At 43.7% G+C, this 18,871-nt stretch overlaps 1 protein-coding gene across 2 annotated transcripts; it reads left to right on the top strand.

Annotated features, from left to right (window-relative positions):
- Positions 1-175: 175 nt before the first annotated feature.
- Positions 176-18,166, top strand: WDR45B (WD repeat domain 45B). Of its 2 annotated transcripts, none has more exons than XM_032199640.1 (10): positions 176-354; positions 5,780-5,854; positions 8,822-8,923; positions 9,594-9,681; positions 10,219-10,313; positions 11,734-11,924; positions 13,726-13,811; positions 14,676-14,777; positions 15,378-15,499; positions 15,874-18,166. In XM_032199640.1, the coding sequence occupies exons 1-10, from the start codon at positions 288-290 to the stop codon at positions 15,978-15,980; spliced, it is 1,035 nt and encodes a 344-aa protein (XP_032055531.1). In that variant the 5' UTR covers positions 176-287; the 3' UTR covers positions 15,981-18,166. The 2 variants fall into 2 exon arrangements, with proteins under 2 accessions (XP_032055531.1, XP_032055532.1); XM_032199641.1 differs by lacking the exon at positions 176-354 and adding an exon at positions 5,943-6,010 and having other exon boundaries at positions 5,790-5,854.
- Positions 18,167-18,871: the final 705 nt, after the last annotated feature.

Genomic DNA, 18,871 nt, shown 5'->3' with positions numbered 1-18,871 from the left:
CCCCTCAGAGCTCCCCTCAGAGCTCCCCTCAGAGCTCCCCTCAGAGCCCCGGGCGCGCTCCCGCCTCCCGCCGCCATTCCCGACGGGCGCGGCTCGATCGCTCGGCGCTCCCCGCCCGGCCGCATCGGGCTCGGCGCTCGGCGGCGCGGCCTGGCGGGGCGGAAGCGGCGCCGTCTGCTCGGCCCGGCTCGGCCCGGCTCGGCTCGGCTCGGCCCGGGCGGGGGCCGCCATGGTTTAAAGGGGCCGTGAGGGGAGGAGGAGGAGGAGGAGGGCAGCGGGACGGAGCCATGAACCTGCTGCCGGCCAACCCGCACGGCAACGGACTGCTCTACGCCGGCTTCAACCAGGACCACGGTGAGGGGGGTGGGTGAGGCGCCCTGAGGGGGCTGGGGGCGCCCTGAGGGGGTTGGGGACGCCCTGAGGGGAGCGGGGCCCTGTGAGGGGCGGCCCCGGGTTGAATCCTCGCGTGTGAGGGGGGCTCAGTCCCCCCTGTGCCCTGCCGGCCCTCAGAGGGCCCGGGGGGGGCTGGGGGCCGGGGGTGGGCGCCCTGGGGTGCCCCAGAGGCCGGGTGCTGGCGTGGCTCCCCACAGGGTGCGCGGCCTCGCCTCAAGAAGCGGGCTGAAGGGGGGTCCCGGAGCCGTGCTGCTAGAGGGGTGAGGCGCGGAGTGCCGCTTTCTGGGGTAACTGCTTCGAGCTGTGAGTTTGTATCTGGCTGGAGCTGTGAAATGTTTGTTAAAATGCCGATCGTAGCCGTGGGTGAGCGCAGGGTGCCGTCTGCGGAGCGCCAGCGAGCCGCAGGGCTGCGCGCTGGGTTTATTTACTTCTTTGTGTGGAGAGGGGGAGGCCCTGTGCTAGAGAGGGGCTCCCCGTGCCTCGTCTGGCTCTTACAACATAAAAATAGCACCGGTCCTATGAATAAATGTCCTCTTGTGGAAAAAGGAATGGAAAGTCATCATTTTGTAACACCCCCCTCTCTTACCAAATAGTGCTCTTGCTTAAGACAGTCCTGAAGCCTTTGTCACTGCGGGTGGCAGTTCCCATACCTGTTGCCAGTGCTCTCGAAGTGATGTGTTAACGAGGCTTACCCAGCGATTCCAAGCTAACATCTCTGCTGAGGCTCTTGTCGGTAGTATATCAAGCTGTTAATGAAGTGAGCTTCTTGGTAGCTCTGCTCAAGCAACCCTGTTAACTCAAAAACAATAGCATAGTCTGTACTCGAGCAACTCTGTTTGCACGTGCTTTTGTCTCGCATCTACAGCAGAGATGGAAAAAGATTAGTAAGGATATGCTTCATTGCAGATCTGTGGGGTCTGTAGTGTTTGATACTTGGCCCGTGATGGGGTTGGATTGTACAGAAGAACTACGTAAGAAGGTAGGAATCTCTTCTCCTGCAAGATGCCTTTAGAACATCATTTTACCATGTAAAACATGTTCTTGTTGTAAAGGCTTCCCTAAATTCTGTAGCAGTTAACACAAATTAAACACTCTTTTGAAATGTGGAATCCAAAGTATGTTAAGGAACTTGTCTGCTGTATCTGTGTGCTCTGTGAACTGAGGTGCTTACTCCCAACAGTATTCAAGTCCTGTCCCACATAGCCTGGCCAGCCACCTGGATAACAACAACCAAAAAGAAGTGAACAAAAAACAAGTTTGGTTTTCACTTGCAAGCTCTAGCAGCTCTTCATACTCGTGGTGGTGACTTGTGGACTGTAGGTAGCATGCAAACTCTGTGTTAGGTTAGGGCCTTTTTCCAAGTGTTCTAGAAGGGCAAGTCCTCGGCTGCTCAAAGGCAAGTTGATAAGAGGAAAAGCTCATTTCTTCCATGTTGCTTCTCCCAAAAATAGAAATATGAGTCACTTGAGTGCTGAAGCTTAGTCGTGTGGGTGTCTGCATATATTGTCACAATAACCTAATTTTTTAGTAATTTAAGATGAGCCAATCCCATAACGATAGGAAGATGGGAGGAATGATCTAATAAGGCTCTTTCAGTCTTAACTTCCGTGGCTGACGAGTGATAAAGCTAACGTCCGCAGTTTTTCTGAGGCATACTTCCCTTGCTCTGTTTTGAGCAATCCTGTGTCTTCATACTGGGTACCCTTCCCATCTTCTTGTTTTTAAATTTAGAAGCATACAAAGCAGCCTGTGTTGCATGGTGTTCTCAGGTGTTCGAAAAGAGAATGCTCTTAAGTTCTTAATTTCACTTTTCTAATGCTTTCAGAGGAACATTAAAGCACTTGATAGAAATGAATAGACAAACTCAATAAGTTCCATACCAGAAAACATACCTGTCAGTCACTGACAGGTTTCTCTTGCTGCTGCTGTAGTCTAAAGCTAGTTTGAGAGCTGAGGTGTGGACTTGTTCTGGTGTAGGAACACTTGGCTTATTCATTTGAGCTCATGTAATGAACTGAAATGCTCGGCTATAGGACCCCATCAATTAGGATGTGAGTAGGTTTCTGTGCTTTCCTTTATGGCTTTAGACAAAACTTCCTGTTGCAAGGAAAATGAATATACTAGGAGCTGCTTCTGCCATACTAATGTCCTCAGGCTTCACTATGGTGGTTTTTGGATCTTAGGCCCTACAGCCTGCAGGTCTCTCTGTCAGCTTTTGGCATCTTCTAGCTTAGTTGTGAATTTAACCCGTTGTTTTTCTTTGTTTTTAGAATAGCAGACAAAAGCCCCCATGGCCTCGCAGGGACTGTTGGCAAGTAATACTTACTGCAGGACCAGGCACAGCTCCAGGTTAGGGTAATAATTCTGGGGAGATTCAGTTTTACCTTGCATCTGAATCAAAACTTTTAACAGCGTCTGAGTTTTCTTCTCTGTCAGTGGCTCTCTGACAGCGTGCCTGTCCCTTCTCAAAAATGAGATGTGGGCTTGCTGCTGAGGGAAGCATAGCTGTTATTGCAACAATTTCCACACTCTGCTTCTGGCAGCCCCTTCCCAATTACACATCCAGCTTACAAGTCATAATGGTACAGGTGAACTGGTGGACTTGTGATCCCACTGGTAAATACTGGGATCAGGTAGGAAACACTGGGCTCCAAAGCTGGTTCCATAACCTGGAATTGAAATGTGCGGTTATCTTTGTTTTTTTCCCCTCGCCTGGCTCAGAGATTGCCATGACTAAGAACTTTGTGTATCTGTCAATAGCAATCAACTGTATGTGGAGTATCAACACTGACCCCATTCCCTCTTTTTTAATTATTTTTTGTTATGGTGTCACCAGTTAAAAATGGAGATATTCCCAAGAGATGAAGTGCAGCTGATGTCTTTGTCACAAGGTTAGCCCTGCAGAAAAGCTGTAGCAGTGCTACAGGAAATGTTACGTCTGCATTTTATTGCATTAGGCGTGTTCTGTTTGGGTCTGTTATAAGCTTTGGGTATTAACACAAGGAAAACTTCTGTGCTCTTTTAGAATAGAACAGTTTCACCATCCTCCTTCTTCCACTTTCCTGGAAATAAGATATGCTGATTTAAAACTATCACTGGAGGAATAATTATATGGATACACACTGCAGGTACCAGAAGCAGATTAGTTCTCATCCTGTGCAGTATTACTTCCTGTAGCAAGAAATGTTTTCCATTATCATTTCTCTTCTGGTTATCCCAGTGAGGTATACTGAAAGAGGTGGCAGAGGTTGTTTCCATGCAGGGAGCTCTTACGTATTCAGCTGTCAGAGCAAGCTAAAGAGTGATGCACCAGGAAGGGAGAAGGGGAATTAATTTAGTTTACTTAAATATCTACTTCAATATGTTTATTAATCTTTCTGTAATTATTATGTTTTCGTGCATGTGTGTGTTTGATTTGTTTTCATTTCCTGTGCATTTACGTGGGTAAAGAAGAACTTTCCACGCTTAATTCATTACAGCAGTTTGGACAGGGTAAAGTGCCCGTGAATCTTCTGGGCCTGGGGGTTTGTGGTTTTTGTTTTGTTTGTTTTAGGGTTTGTTTTGGGTTTGTTTTTCCTGTTCACTGACTATTGTGCTGTTAGAAGAAATTAGTATATTGTGCCTGTGACTCTGCTTTTAACGATGATACATAAAAAGGGTTTTTCCCTTTCTATACTGAGGCTTGCAGAGGTGGATTTGAGAGGAGTTTTTCCTTTGTATGTATGAGCTCATTGAACAGGAACCCTAAGGATGCTTCCAAGCTTACACCCACACACTTGTGAGATATAGATACTGGTCTGTAAAGCAGAGCACAGATGTAGTACTTTTTCTGTTGTTGTTTGGTTTGTTCTTTAAGCACTGTTTGGAGTGAAACTCCTGAAGTATTAAGAAAGAACCTAAAACTGGCATTTTTGGTCATCTTCTCCCCATCCCTCTGAAGCTGTGGGGGTTTTAAGTTAGCGCTGTTGTCAGGATCAAGTTTGTTACGTGTTCCTGTATTGTTATGTGAGAACACTGATTTTATTATTATTATTTTATTATTCTTTGTGTTGTGGCTTTCCCATATAACAGCTACTGCTGTGATGGTCAATCTGTGTGGAAAAGGGTGTTACCAATTGTGTTGTTTCTTCTGATACCTTAAACCGTATGAAGAAATGAGCGGCAGAAGATGTAGTGAATGCTGCTTGCTTGCCCTTCAGTGAGGACAAGTGCCTTGTCCTTTGAGCTTTCGTGCAGGTATGGTTTGCCCACAACACAGCCAGGCCTGCTACCATCTTGTCTGGCCACGTGTGTCCCTTTCCTTCTGAGTCCCTGTGGCAGCCTCTGAGGCATGGCCCCGCAGCGATGCGGTGGGAGGAAGGCGCTGGGTGCATGGATCTGAGCAGGTGGTGTGGGCACTGCAGGCAGGCTGGGCCTGAGGGCCTCCTTCCCCTCTAGGGGCCTTTCAACATATCTCCCTGGCTTTCAGTTGGGGGTGAAACCATTGCAGCCACGGCAATGTGTGAGGATAAGACCAGGCTCTGTTGACTCCCTTCCAATACCTTGAAGACTGTAACAGAATTTTTGATGCAGTGAATATACGCTGTGTAACAACTGATGTTCTGTCAGTCTGTCTCAGTGATGCTTGCTGCTGCTTAATGACTTGTAATTGCTCTGACCTCACACTGGCACTTTTTTATGTCAGTAACTGCATTCACCTTCTAGCAGATAAAGCAGCAGGATGGGATGCTGATGGTTTGATGGATTCTGCTAAAAAGGCATGTTTGTGCTTCTGCATGCAAGTGTAGCTGAAATTTTACTTTTTTTACTTTTCCAGTTCTAAAACTTGATTTTTCCAATTATTTTCCTGGTTTAGACCTAAACTCTTGTTATGTTTGTTATTAGCATCTGACACTCCTGGGCTCTCGGAGCTTTCTTAAAAAGCTACACTTGATAAGCTCTCTTCTGCAGAAACACAAACAATGGGTTGTGTTTGGAATCTTGTAATCACGGTGTAAATTCTGACCTAGTAAGAAAGGAAGGGTTTTGCTTCATAACAACTGTGGGACCATAACTTTTAAGAGGCAGGTTTCCTTCCCTTGGCACTGCATGTAGGACACAGATGGGTTGTGAATCGCTCCCCTTTCCTTCCATTGTTTCCTCACCTGTCAAGAAAGAATACCAAGAACTTTCCACTTTGAATAGGAACCACCACAGAGGACAACTTCTGTGAATGCTTTTCACGTGCAAACGCTAACAAAGCTGGCAAGTGGTCATGGGCCTCCTTTTAACCCTGCAGTTATTGAGTAATGCTCTCCTAACCTTCTGGATCTGGCGTAGATCTTCAGCAGACCTCACGATGACTATATGTGTGTGTATATATCTGTGTATGTGCTTTTTACTACAGGATGCTTTGCATGTGGAATGGAAAATGGATTCCGAGTTTATAATGCAGATCCACTCAAAGAAAAAGAGAAACAAGGTAAAATGCTTAATTATTCTACCATGCTAGTTCTGTGTTGGAAGCTCAGTCTCCTGAGCTTTTTTTTTTTTTTTTTTTTTCCTGTAAGATTCTTGCCTAGCTCTTGCTTTTACATCACTGGAAGGCTTACAATCAAGCCTCAGGAAGGAAATCCAGGTTGGTCTCAGGGAGACTCTTACTTATGCCACTGCCTTGTCAAATGTTCAGATGCTATTAATTTGCATAAAGCTGGCTGCTGATGAAGTTCTCACCTTCTTGCAGCAGCTGAACCGCAGTAGCTGTTGCTAATGTTTGTTGCCCTGGGTAGGAGATAAGTTGTCTGGCTGCTCACAAGTGGGAGAAGAGTTGCTTGCTGCAACAATATTGTGTGTCACCAAGAGAAGTTGTTCTGTTCTCGTGCGGTGGGTGATCTAGCACAGCAATAAAACTACTGCCTTTTTACCGGAGATCTGAGCGTAACACTTTGTACTTGCTTAGATTACTGCTTGCAAGAGCACTGAATTCAGACCTCTAATGGTCTATACTACATATTCTCTATATTTCTAAAAAATCTAGGCTGATCTCAATGCAGTAAAACACCTATTGTGCCTTAACAGAAACGAGTAGGTGAGCTGTGTTAACAGGTAATGGGGCTCTCACCAGAAAGCAAATGTAATTGAGTCAAAATAAGGGAAAATGAAATCCAACAATGTGATCCTAACCCCAAGTGTAGGAGGAAAACTGACATGCAAAACAGGTTTCCCAGTGCTTTCAGTCTGTGGTGATAAACCATAAAGGAGATTTAGAAAAGGAAAAATGTACTTTAAATAGCACTGCAATTCTTGTGAAACCACTGTTCATATGGCCAAAGCTGACAAGCCATTTTCCGTTCTGAACAGTAAATCATTCTGTGAGCATCGTGTCTTGGAGTTGTCATCTGTGGTAGTGTGCTAAAAGAATCAGAAGTCAGGTTGAAGTCCCGTTGAGTTCATCACCAAAACTCTCCCTGATGGTAGCTCTGGACATTTTTCAAGGCCTCTAGAAAACTGCTGTGACTCATTTCTTATGAGTCAGATTCCCTTTCACACTTTGTTCTGTGTATTTCTATATCCAGCATAGTCTGACCTCTCAATATCAATCTTGTTCACCGCTCAGGTATGTTTTACCCTATGAGTCAGTGGAGCAGTGTCCCACGTGGAACTCATCTACTTGTTTGATATCTGTAACTCAGCATGAAACCGAGTCTTAGTTCTTGTACCTTAGTGATTTCCATAATTTCACTCGTCTAAGCATCAGCAGTCAGAGCTGTAAATCTAATGAATCAAGTGTCTGTTCTACCATAGATTCACCTTACCACATGTTCTTAAAGTCTCAAGTTATCGTACTGAAGAGTTTTTTCAGACTTCCAGTGGTAATACTTCATAGCAGCATGTGCTGTCAGGCTTTTAATGCTTTAATGGAGTTAAGAGGAGGATCTGGTGGACGCAGGGGTAGTGGTCACATACATCTGTTCTGGACGGAAATTCAGCAGTCAAAAGTTATGTTGAAGAAACCACAATGACTTGTACAAAATCCAAGGTTTAAATGCTCCAACATGAGTATCTTTCCAGGCATCTATTTTCAGCATTGTGTAGCCAAGCCCTAACATCCAGATGTGCTGTAGTGCCTCTTGATGCGTGAATCTCCCTTCATCCTATCCTTCATGCATGTGTCTAAATCTTTCGATTGTAGTATTTCCTCCCACATCCATTATTTTTTTTTCTCCTATCCCTGTTTCTGACAGTAGGTCTTTCTTGATTCCTTCTGAAATTTCGACTTTCCCTCTAGCTTTGAAATAGAAGGACGGATGAAACCAGGAGTCTTACTGGAGCCTGTCCCTGTGTGGAGGTGTTGGACAGTCTGTTAAAGGAGGTTTGGTTTTTGACTCAGGTCATCTGAAGGCCACAGTTATGGCCTCTCTTCCCCTGTGGAATGCCAAGCTTCCCTCTAAGCTATGTAAACAAAACCAAGACCCCACTCAAATGTCATCAAATAATAAGAGAATTTGTCTATGAAATCCCCTGGTTGATGCTTTATTCTTTCATGAGCATGGTGTCTCATTCTACTTCGTCTGCAGATAAGGTTAAGAAGAAAAAAAAGAATTTCCTAGCACTGTAATTAAGAAACTGACTGTACCAGCTGATCTGTTTTGCTTTTGTTACATTTCCTGCATGGTGTAAAACTTGAGTGGAGGCTCAGTGGGGCTGGACCATGCTTTACTGTTCTAGCAGCTATGGGATGTTCCAGAGAACAGAATTAGAGATTCTGGTTCACTTCCTATGTGTATGTGTGGTTTTTGTCTTCTTTCCTCAAATCCACCAAGACTATAAAGACAAAGCCCCTTGCAAATAAAAAGGTTCATGGCCTTATTGGTTGTAGTGTTGGCCTTATTTAAACACAGCTTTAGCATAAGAGAGCAACACCAGACTTGAAGAGTGCGTGAGGGGAATTAGTTGGGGAAATAACTTCAATGAATTAATCAGTGTTTCTAAATGTTTTTACAAAACCACTATGTAATAGAAATAATTAAGCTACCATGATATTGCTTGACCTCTCACAGAATGTTTCTATGGAGTTTTAAAATGTTGCTGTGTTGCTTGCTCTATATTATGAAATGAGGCCTGTCCCAACTGGCTGACAACAGCAGCAGTGATCTTTGCTGTGAGGGATAAAACAGCTTTACTAAGAATCCTAATCTTAAATAAAACAAACAAAAACCTTTAGTTCTGTGGTGTTAGGGCAACAAAGATATCTCATGTCTGTCACATCCACTCCTGGAGGATTCTGTATGGTGGCTTTTGTTGTTTTTAAGTTAGTTGGGGTAAGAAGTCTTTTTGGGTGTCTGAGCAGCGTGCTAGATAACGCAAACTTCTGTTCTAACTTTAGTAAAAATTAGAAGACATTTTAACAGGTTGTGATGCTCTTCAATAAAATACATTTTTCTTCCAGAATTTTTAGAAGGCGGTGTTGGCCATGTTGAAATGCTGTTTCGTTGCAACTATTTAGCACTCGTAGGTGGAGGAAAAAAGCCAAAGTACCCACCTAACAAAGGTACTGCCGTGTCTCCAGGAATTGTCTGTAATGTGTGTCTTGCTAGGCTGTGTGGAACTGTCAAAAGAACTCCCAAATCCTAGCCTTGAGCTGGGGTCAAGTATTCTGAAGGTTGGGTGGGAAGGGAGGCTGCAGCAGGTCTAGGTAGGTGTGGTGAAATTTGTTGTATTACTGCTGCTGCAGTGCTAACAAGCAGGGATCTGCAATGACTGCTCTCTCAGAGCAGAGCCCTCTGTGCTTCTGTTAACTTTGCAAAGGGTGTCCTGTAGCTCAACAGTCCTGTGGCTCAGCAGCCTGAGGGGGGAAAGAGGGCCCTGGCTGGCAGGCTTATTAGGAAAACATTGTTTTATTCTAAGGGTTGTCAGTGAAATAAAGAAACAGTCCCCCCTTCTACTCCCCCCCCCACAAAAAAAAAAAAAAAGAAAACTGTGTCTTTAGAAAAAGGTATTTTTATTATCAGCTTTTGAATTTTGTTTACCAGCTCCTACCTGCAGGAGCCATGGGTTGGTATGCAGTTGCTAAATACCTTATGGCTAGCAGCACACCAGGCTGTAACTGCTTTAGTTACTGGATGCGCCTCCTAGTCTCAGAAACTAGAAGTTGTTGTAATGCAGACACTGGATCTTCAGATATGCCTTGATGAACTAATGCAGTCTCTGCACTGTTCCAGTAATGATCTGGGATGATCTGAAGAAGAAGACTGTCATTGAGATAGAATTTTCTACAGAAGTCAAAGCAGTTAAGCTGCGAAGAGACAGGTAGGTGCAACACACTTGTTCCAAATGCACGGATTGGCCTTGTGCACTCATTTCTGACTGTACTTAAGAATAGATTTTGGTTAACTCCTAGCTCTAACTGCTGATGCTTATCTAAAACAGGCTTTCAGGGGCAAGCGTTGTGTGTTATTAGATCACAACCCAAGAATCTGCAACCTTGATGAAAAGCCTGTAGGACTTTTTGGCCCCCTAATAAAGGGAGACATTCTCAAGTGGCTACTGTTGACAGGTTTTTTTCTATGTATGGAGTGTGAAGGGAATTCAAGTGAATCTCTAGAGCAAGAGCTATTATTAGGAGTTGGAGTTTTGTGTAAGTGTGGGCGGGGGGGGTTCTGCTGCCATAGCTTTAGATAAAAGTGCTTTGCAGGCTCGTAGCTGTGCTTTTTCCAAGTCTGTAGAGTGGGAGGAAATAATATAGCCATTAAATCTTGAAAGCCTTTGCAGTCCTGAATTAATATACAGGTTCCTCTTTTAACCCTTAACCCCCACCAAGTCATAAGAATTTATTGTCTCTTGCAGAATTGTGGTAGTCCTGGACTCCATGATTAAAGTTTTCACGTTCACACACAATCCCCACCAGTTGCACGTCTTTGAAACCTGCTACAACCCTAAAGGTTAGTGGTGTCTGCGGGCTGGGGGATGGAAACAGTTTTATTCTGTTCTTTTAATGCTATTTATGTTTAGATGCCCGAATCTGTTTCACTTAGTAAGTCATTAAACAGTTTACTTACAACATTACAACCATGCCCTTTGGAGATGTTTTTGTTTTTATAAAATGGTTATTAAAATATATTCACGCTTGGCACAGAAAAGCTTTTTCATGTGCTCCTATTATGTTACAGTTGATTTGTGGAGGAGCTGTGTGTTTTCTTAGGTAAAGAATCTGTGAACGTAATGCTAAAAGCTTAATTGTCAACACAAAATATTAAATTGCATCATCCCTCTTTTCTAATCAAGTTAGAGTGTCTAGAGAGTTACTCTCCATAGTGTCAAGGAGAGACTAATTAGCAAGGAATGACCTCTCCTTTGTGGAAATGAGCTGAATCTGAAATGTCGAACCAAGCAGAGTATTAGTGCCCCAGGCTGAATACCGTCTAGTGCAGTGCTGCCAGCTCTAGGCTCTGAGTACGTGTGGCTGGGACAGGGCTCAGGTTTGACCCTGAGGAATAGGCTCTTTGCAGTGGCATTACTTATGGAAAAGGGGGGGGTTCTTCTTGGAAGAAGAGCCTGGAGAACAAGGAGATGTGCACACTCCTGGGTCAGCTGCACACTTAGGACAAGCTGTGTAAGTGAAGGGCTAAACCTGGAGGGGTGTAATAGTGACTGTGATTCTCTGCCTCCAGGCACAGCTGTGTGCAGCTGTGATGGTTATCGGGGTCCCAAAGCACATGCGAGCGAGGCTCTGGGAGCTGGGCCTGTTTAGTCTTGCAGAAAGGAAACTGAAGGGCTTATCCACAGCTGGTGGCCTACGCCTACTCGAAGGACAGTTACAGAAAGGATGGAGCTGAACTCTTCCTGAAAGTGATGGACACTATAACAAGGGGTACTGGCCGTGCTTTGTATCTTGGGAGGATCAGCTTGGAGATAAGGATGATGTCCTCTCTGGTAGGAGCTCAGGAACCCCATCTTCTGAGGTTTTCAAGCCTACTAGAAGCAAACATGGAATTTCTGGTTGCATTCAAGGCAGTACAATGTAAATGCCCGGTTACTGGGAGTTAGCCCAGTGACTTACAAGCTGTTAGGCATAAGGTGGAAGATAAAGTAGCATGTTGGTTCTTGGAATACCCACCCATCACTCTGCTAGCTGTGGACCGGGTGGGCAGAAATCTATTTGGTATCACCAGGACCTCAGGAGTACTCTGCTCTTATGGATGGTTCATGTTTTGGGATACTGCAGTAGCCATTAAAATTAATTTACCATTTACAATGTGTACGTTTGTTTATTTTTAAATTATTGATTTTAGAAACTTGTTTGAAAAATTTATTAGGTTACGGAAACTGCAGTTACTTTCCTTTTCCGTTTTTGTCTTTTAGGTCTCTGTGTCCTTTGTCCAAATAGTAATAATTCTCTCCTTGCATTTCCTGGAACACATACCGGGCACGTGCAGATCGTGGATCTGGCTAATACAGAGAAGCCTCCTGTAGACATACCAGCTCATGAAGGAGTCTTGAGCTGTATAGCTTTAAACCTGCAGGGAACAAGAATTGCAACAGCATCAGAAAAAGTAAGAATATCCTTTTACCTCTGACTTACTATGCATTCTAGTGTAGTAACTCCTCATAAAATAGGAAGTCGCATCCTTTCATAGGAAAGGCATAGGAGTAACTAAATGGACAATTTGTCTTTGGAAATATGCATTCTCAGTTTTTATCATCATCTTTACTGTTTCTTCAGGATACCCAAACAGCGATCCCAATGCAGTGCTTGAGGTAGCATTTCTATTCTAGCTGACGGTAGCTGTGACTCTTCAGTAGCACTTGAACAAAATTTGGCCCAAGCAGTTCATGTGTTTCGTGTTTTCTTCAATAATATTTATCTACATTCTTTCACCTTTGTTAGTTCCTGTTGAACTGTAAAACCACTGTTAAAGAAATACTTGCAACTAGGACTGTCATACTGGAGGGCTTGAGGTCTGCTATGGCATAAATCTGTTTTCCTCATGTGCTTGTTCCAGGTGTTTTCATACAGTGTGTAACAATAGAAAGGTTCTTGTAATGTTGACCACACTGTGTGTGGTCTTGAGTTTCATAGGACTACAGAATGCTGTACACTGGAAAAAAAAAACACTGAAGTTTCTTTGCAAAGCAAGTCAGACCTGCCTTAAGAACTTGAGTGGAATCTGCTAGTGAGCTGCATCTCCCAAAGTCTGTCTCCCAAGTGTCCAAATGAAGTAGATGGGCAGGAGGAGAGCTGAGTACTTGCTGCCTTCTTCTACTCAATTAAAACGAGTTTTTCAAGGATGAGCTAAATTAATCCAAGCAGTCTGTTTAGATTAGGTTCTACTACAGAGCCAATAGCTCAAGAAGCTTAAAGTAAAAGCAGCCATAGTCTCTCTTAACTAGGCACAGATACTGTAAGTCCTCTAAACAAAGCTCTTAAGCTGCAAACACCATTGCTAAATAGAATAATGATCTACTGGATGATGCTAGAACTTTTGTTTGTATAGAGTAAGTTCAAACAGCATTTGCAGACTGAGAGAAGTATATAGGCAGAACGCCACATTTGAACACACTGAACATCACATCTTACATTGAGGCAAATGTCAACTTAATTTTTCTCTGTTGGGTGATGTTATTTACTGATGTGAGGTTGAAGAGAGGCATTTGTTAACCAGGTGTATAAGATGAATTGTAGCTGACAATATATATGTGCTCTTCACCAGATGAAACTGCTACTAGATGGTTGGCTGCTTTGAGATGCACTAACTTGTTTTAAGTCTCTGGTGTCATGTGTAGCTTACTCTCTAAGTACAGTTTTCTAAGGCAGTCCTCTATCTGTAACCTGACTTGTCTAAGAGGTCTCTTAGATTTGGATTAACACAGATAACGAGTATGTAGTAAGTAGGTGAATAATTTTTCTAGGTGAATTCAACAGAACTAATTTGCAAGAGCAAAACCACCTGATTATATTCAAGTTGAGGGGAAAAAAAAGCAATCAAAATAGTACAGAATATAGGGAATGGGCAAGAAATGATCCCCAGAACCTGGGCATGAGAAGCTATCCCCATGTCTACTCTTAATGCTTGCAAACCAATGCTGGGGCTGCACTAGGACTTTAGAATATAACTTGAATAAGACTTACTGAGTAGATACTAAGATTGTATACCAAAGTGTTACAACAATACGTTGAGGGTGGGGGGGAATTAATATTCTTCCCCAAAACTAACTCTAAGAGGATTCTAAATCTACTGAGATGAAAAACCCAACTGTCTGTCTGGGGGCATGCTGCAATGTATTCACAGATGTAAAGATACTGTCCAAGTAGTTTTCTGTATTTCCTAATATAATGCTTGATTCCTTCTCAAGGGGACCCTCATAAGAATATTTGATACTTCATCAGGGCATTTAATCCAGGAGCTACGAAGAGGATCACAGGCAGCCAATATATACTGGTACGTTTAATTGCTTATGTTTTGTGTCTGTGTGGGTAGTGTGGTGCTGAAGCAGCTTGGTATGTGGCACCTGAGCCTCTCTGAGAATGCAGAGAGCTGCAGTGCCACAGGCACACAGCAGGACTCAGACAGAGGGGCCAGTGCTGCACCGGGCTGTGCTTCTTCCTCTTGGCCCAGTGCTAGAAGAGCTGCAGCTGTGTGAACCTAGGCAGGGTTACAGGGCATGGGAGGAAATGCATGCTTTGACAGGTTCATTTCTTTGCATTGAATGCACTGCAGCTGGGTGGACACTTGACACCAGCATACGGAGAATGCAGTGCTGCAGTGTAACACTTCCCCCAGAGACTAGGCTGAGGCAGCTGGGGGTGAGTAACATTCATTATAACTCAGTGCTGCTCTGCTTCAGGCTCTTGTATGCAGAAGTTTGATTCAGTCCCCTGCTTGATGCACTCCCTGGAGAGGTGGGTAACGCGTTCTTCCACTGAACCCTGGTTATCAGGGTAGGAATGTTGCACACTTTACCTAACGCCAACGTGCCTGCTCCTTGGAGCAGAGTCCTTGCCTTCTTTCAGTAGAGGTGGCAGCGCAGACCCTGCCAGTAGTGTCCGTTCCAGGGCAGTCTGCTGCTGCTAAACCTGGCCTTCCATGTTCTGATGTGTGCTCACCACCAAAGAGGGTGTTCGTTCATGTCAGCAGAGCTGCTCTGAATGGAAGAATTCCTCTCTCCTCCCTGAGAGGAGCAATTAACACCTCACCTGGCAGGCTGGCAGCTGCTGCAGGCAGCCCCAGAACTGGGATTGTACGCACTGGAAACCAGGGAGTAGCTTCCAATGGAAATACTGCAACTGTCCTTACTATCCACAGCATTAACTTCAATCAGGATGCTTCCCTAATCTGCGTATCCAGTGACCATGGCACAGTACATATTTTTGCTGCAGAAGACCCCAAAAGAAATAAGCAGTCAAGGTATGGATTGAGCCATTCTAAGGCCTGTATGGGGGTATTGGTTGGCTTTTAATAGGGTTTAAATTGTTGGCAGTAGCAGCAGCTAATAGCTGCACTTCTTGAGCTGCTAACAGTAATCTGTTGTGCTGTTTGAAGTTGTAAATTTAGGACTGTTTAGCAACTGCCCTGCTTCTGCTGTCCCTTATGGAGTTGTAGAGTTCTTCCAGTAGAAGGTTGTTTGGTTTTTTCCTAGTGAGATGTTTAGTCTCTGCATTAACGTGGTATTAACTCATGCATAATCGTGCATTAACTCTAGTAACTTTTACAATTTCTACTTTTAAAAAAAAACAAAAAACAAACAAAAAAACAAACCACACTCTACTAAAATCAATCCTTTTGGCAGTTTCTGCAGTCACTTAAACATGTAAAGTAACAAAAAGGTAGTTATAGGGTCACCCTTCCATGGAAGCAGGACTGTTCATATTGCCTGATACTTAATTGGAGAAAACAAGAATGCAGTGTAAGAGCAGTTAGCGGGACCCTGACTTGTGCAAACATGCTAGCAGTTCTAACCTGACTCTAATGAATGCCTTACCAAATTGTTACTTTTTTTTCTTTCAGTTTGGCCTCAGCCAGCTTTCTCCCCAAATACTTCAGTTCCAAATGGAGTTTTTCCAAATTTCAGGTTCCCTCAGGCTCTCCATGCATTTGTGCCTTTGGAACAGAGCCAAATGCTGTCTTAGGTGAGTAACAGCAGCTCCTTGAGGTTCTGGCTGGAGAACCAGCCTCTGAAACACGCTCGCTTTGAGCTGTGGGGAACACTCAGGCGAGGCAGTGCTGTGTGCCCATGTCAGCTGTGACCAGGAGTCATCACTGCCCAATGCTGCACCAGAGTAAGCTGTCTGGGCGCACGCTGGATGTAAGGGAGTGAGGCTGGGTGCAGTGCTAAGCCACCTGGCAGACTCCAGGCTGGCTGGCACACACTGCATGAGATACACTGTACCTCCAGAACACCTGTGTCTTGTTGGCTTGAAAGGCCAGCTTAAACTCTAGCTAAGGTAAGAGAACAGAGCTGCTTGAACAGCTGAACTGAAAGTGACTTTGTTTTTTGTTTCAGCAATATGTGCAGATGGCAGCTACTACAAGTTCTTATTCAACCAAAAAGGGGAATGCTCAAGGGATGTCTATGCTCAGTTTCTAGAAATGACTGATGACAAGCTTTGACTGCATCAAGGGAGTGCATGGGTCAAAGTACTGCCTTGGCTATTCTGGATCTTTGGAAGGACAGTATATGAACGTCCAATGCTGATCGAGAAGTTTAGCAGACCTCACTGAGAAGCCTGGCCCAACATGATCAGAACAAGCTCTGAAGTAGGGGACTACATATGTTTATTCTCATTTCTGCAAGCATTCATCATTAAAGTCTCTTTGGGTTACTGTCATCAACTCAAGTTTTCAAGATGTGGCTTTCAACAAGCTTGTGCCTATTGGGTTTCTCTTTAATCTAAACTGTGAAACGACTTTAGATAAAACACGAGTGCCTGCCAACTAAGAGATCTGCAGGGGGCTGTACAAATGTCAGGACTAGCCTTAGAAAAAGGGATGTGAAAACAGAAGATTTCAGGCATTGCTGGAAGTAGGGAAAATACTCAAGTATCATACTCAAATAAAACTCTACCAGCCTTGTGCAGAACAGGAGTACTGCCTTTCCCCTCTCTCCCCAACACATCTTAGCCTAGCAGGGAAGAGAGGACAAGCATGGAGCCACAGCAGCCTGTAGCCTGAATCCTGCTTGAGGGGTGGAGGTAATCCTGCAGCTCTACACTACTGTTTGTGTAGTAACCACACCACTGTTGGTTAAGTTGAAGAGTCAGCACTAATTGTCTGTATGCAGTTGCTGATGGCACTTTTGGGCAGTTGCTGACCTAACTGACCTCTCTGTGGTGTGTGAAGCAAGTACCCAGGGCATATGGAACTCCTGCAGCTGTAGAGGCAATTGCTCCTGTAGGGAAAGCAGCCATTCCAGGTTTAAAAAAAACACTGCTGGTACTGGTGTCAGTTGTACTGACTGCTTCTAAAATTCCTGTGCTTCAACTGGAAGAGTGGACAGGCCACTTACACATCCAGCACAATACATGAATGCAGTGGCACAAAGTATACTTCTCTGCAATGGCTTTAAATGTGCAAACCTTTTTTTTTTTTTTTTTTTTTGAGATGTTGCATACTAAATAATGTTTGCCTAAGGAAAGTTAGGTTAGACTAAACCACTTGCAAACTCTTTCCCCTAAATTGTTACACAGCAATTAATATTTACTGCTGAACTAAGGCATAAGATACTAAACTAGAAACTGAAATAGACACAAGCTCTCAATTAATAGCACTAAATATCTGGGGGGAGGGAAGTCTTGCTCTTCTGAAATTTTATTTCACAGATGCTTCAAATCTGACATCCCAGTTCACTTTAAGACTGTTTAGCTGCAAACTCTCTACATTTGACAAGTTTCTTTTAGTATCATGTAACATACTGAGGACTAACTTCTATGCCGATTTTGATGTCAAGGTTGCATGTTGCTTTTATGTGTATTTAATCACAGAAATTGTTTTGCACACTTATTTGTAATATGTTATTTCTTTTAAATAAAAGTGACTAATTTTGCTGTATTCACTTATGCTCTCACATGAAGTTCCTATTCCCACAGATTTGGGAGAATAGTCAATTGAGTAAAAGGTGGTGGCCATTGAACGACAAACTGATTCACACTGCCTCGGGCATGTTCATAGAGGGCATCAAGTACACAGTGTTGGTTATACCAAAAGAAGACCAGCTCAAACCCATTCTGAGTCCCAGTGCAAACCAGTACTTGTTCATGTATCCCCCTCATCTATTGCTATTTACCACACTATTCACACCAGCTGTGCTGAAGCTTACCTTTTAACTGCTGGGGTAGCAGAATGCCCAAACTGCACTCTCCTCAGAGAAGTGGGTGTGCAGGAAGGTATTAGAAACTATTCTCTAAGGATGATTTAAATCCTTTTTCTCTGCAGCAAGAATATCTGGTGCAGTTGTAAGCTGTTTATGATCCAGTCAGCTGCACTCCCTTTAAATAGCAAGGAGACTAACTAAAACATTAAGCCTTCTGCACACTGCTTTGAAGGTTTTACGTATCTTAATCTGCTCAAGCACCATCCCCTTGTCCATTAAAGCAACCACAGAGGTGACCGGAGAGACTATGAACATTTATTGGACGATTAAAGCTCTTCCAAATGTGTAAAACTTCCTCTGAACACCTGTTCTTGCATGACACCAACTACATTCCCAGATAATACCACTGTACTAACACTGGAGTCCTGCAGCCTTAATACATACCTAATCATACTTCATCTCCCATGCTGCTTTATTTTACTAGTTGCAAATCTTTGTATTTTATAGGGATTGAAAAATAAATAAAAGAATGTCTCCCCACCTGCTGTAGGCTCCGCGTTGCTCTGCCCGTTCGTCATTACATCACTTTCTGCTGCTGTACTGCTTTATGCAGGCACCTTTAACCAAAATCTGCAGTAAATGCAATACTGGATAAGCAGATCTCTATAATCAAATGTAATAGAATTTCAGTTACTTTTTGGTAAATACACAGTACTTTAAGTGTTAGGCAGATGACGTATCCAGCACGTTGGTTTATTTATGACACCACATGACTGAAGGGACCAGGTACACCGCAAAGCTCAGTACTAAGCCTGGCAGGAGCATACTCACTTGTGCTGTGATACACAGCATTAATACTCACCCATGTTTTGGGCCTTACACAATGACACAGTCTTCACAGGCAGGCTGCTAAAGATTCAGTTTCTTCAAATGGAGGGGGCACTTAACTGAAGGCAAGTCTTAAAATACCAGAATAAGCAACCAGTCACATTCTGAGCATAACCATGGCTCTACATGAGGCTGAAGAGCAAAAGGCAGGCAAGGCAAACTGTCAGCAGTCTAGGTTATGTGACAAAAGAAGATTAAATATATTTAAAAATGACAAATTGTTAGCTTAAGATGAGTATTATAGTCCAGAGGTCCAATAGCATTTATTTCTTTCAGTACAGCTGTCTTAACTCTTAGCTAGGGA

This window comes from Aythya fuligula, chromosome 18, assembly GCF_009819795.1.
Source record: "Aythya fuligula isolate bAytFul2 chromosome 18, bAytFul2.pri, whole genome shotgun sequence".
NCBI lineage: Eukaryota > Metazoa > Chordata > Aves > Anseriformes > Anatidae > Aythya > Aythya fuligula.
The sequence above is the reverse complement of the archived record's forward strand: the minus strand, read 5'-3'. Positions and strand labels throughout refer to the sequence as shown.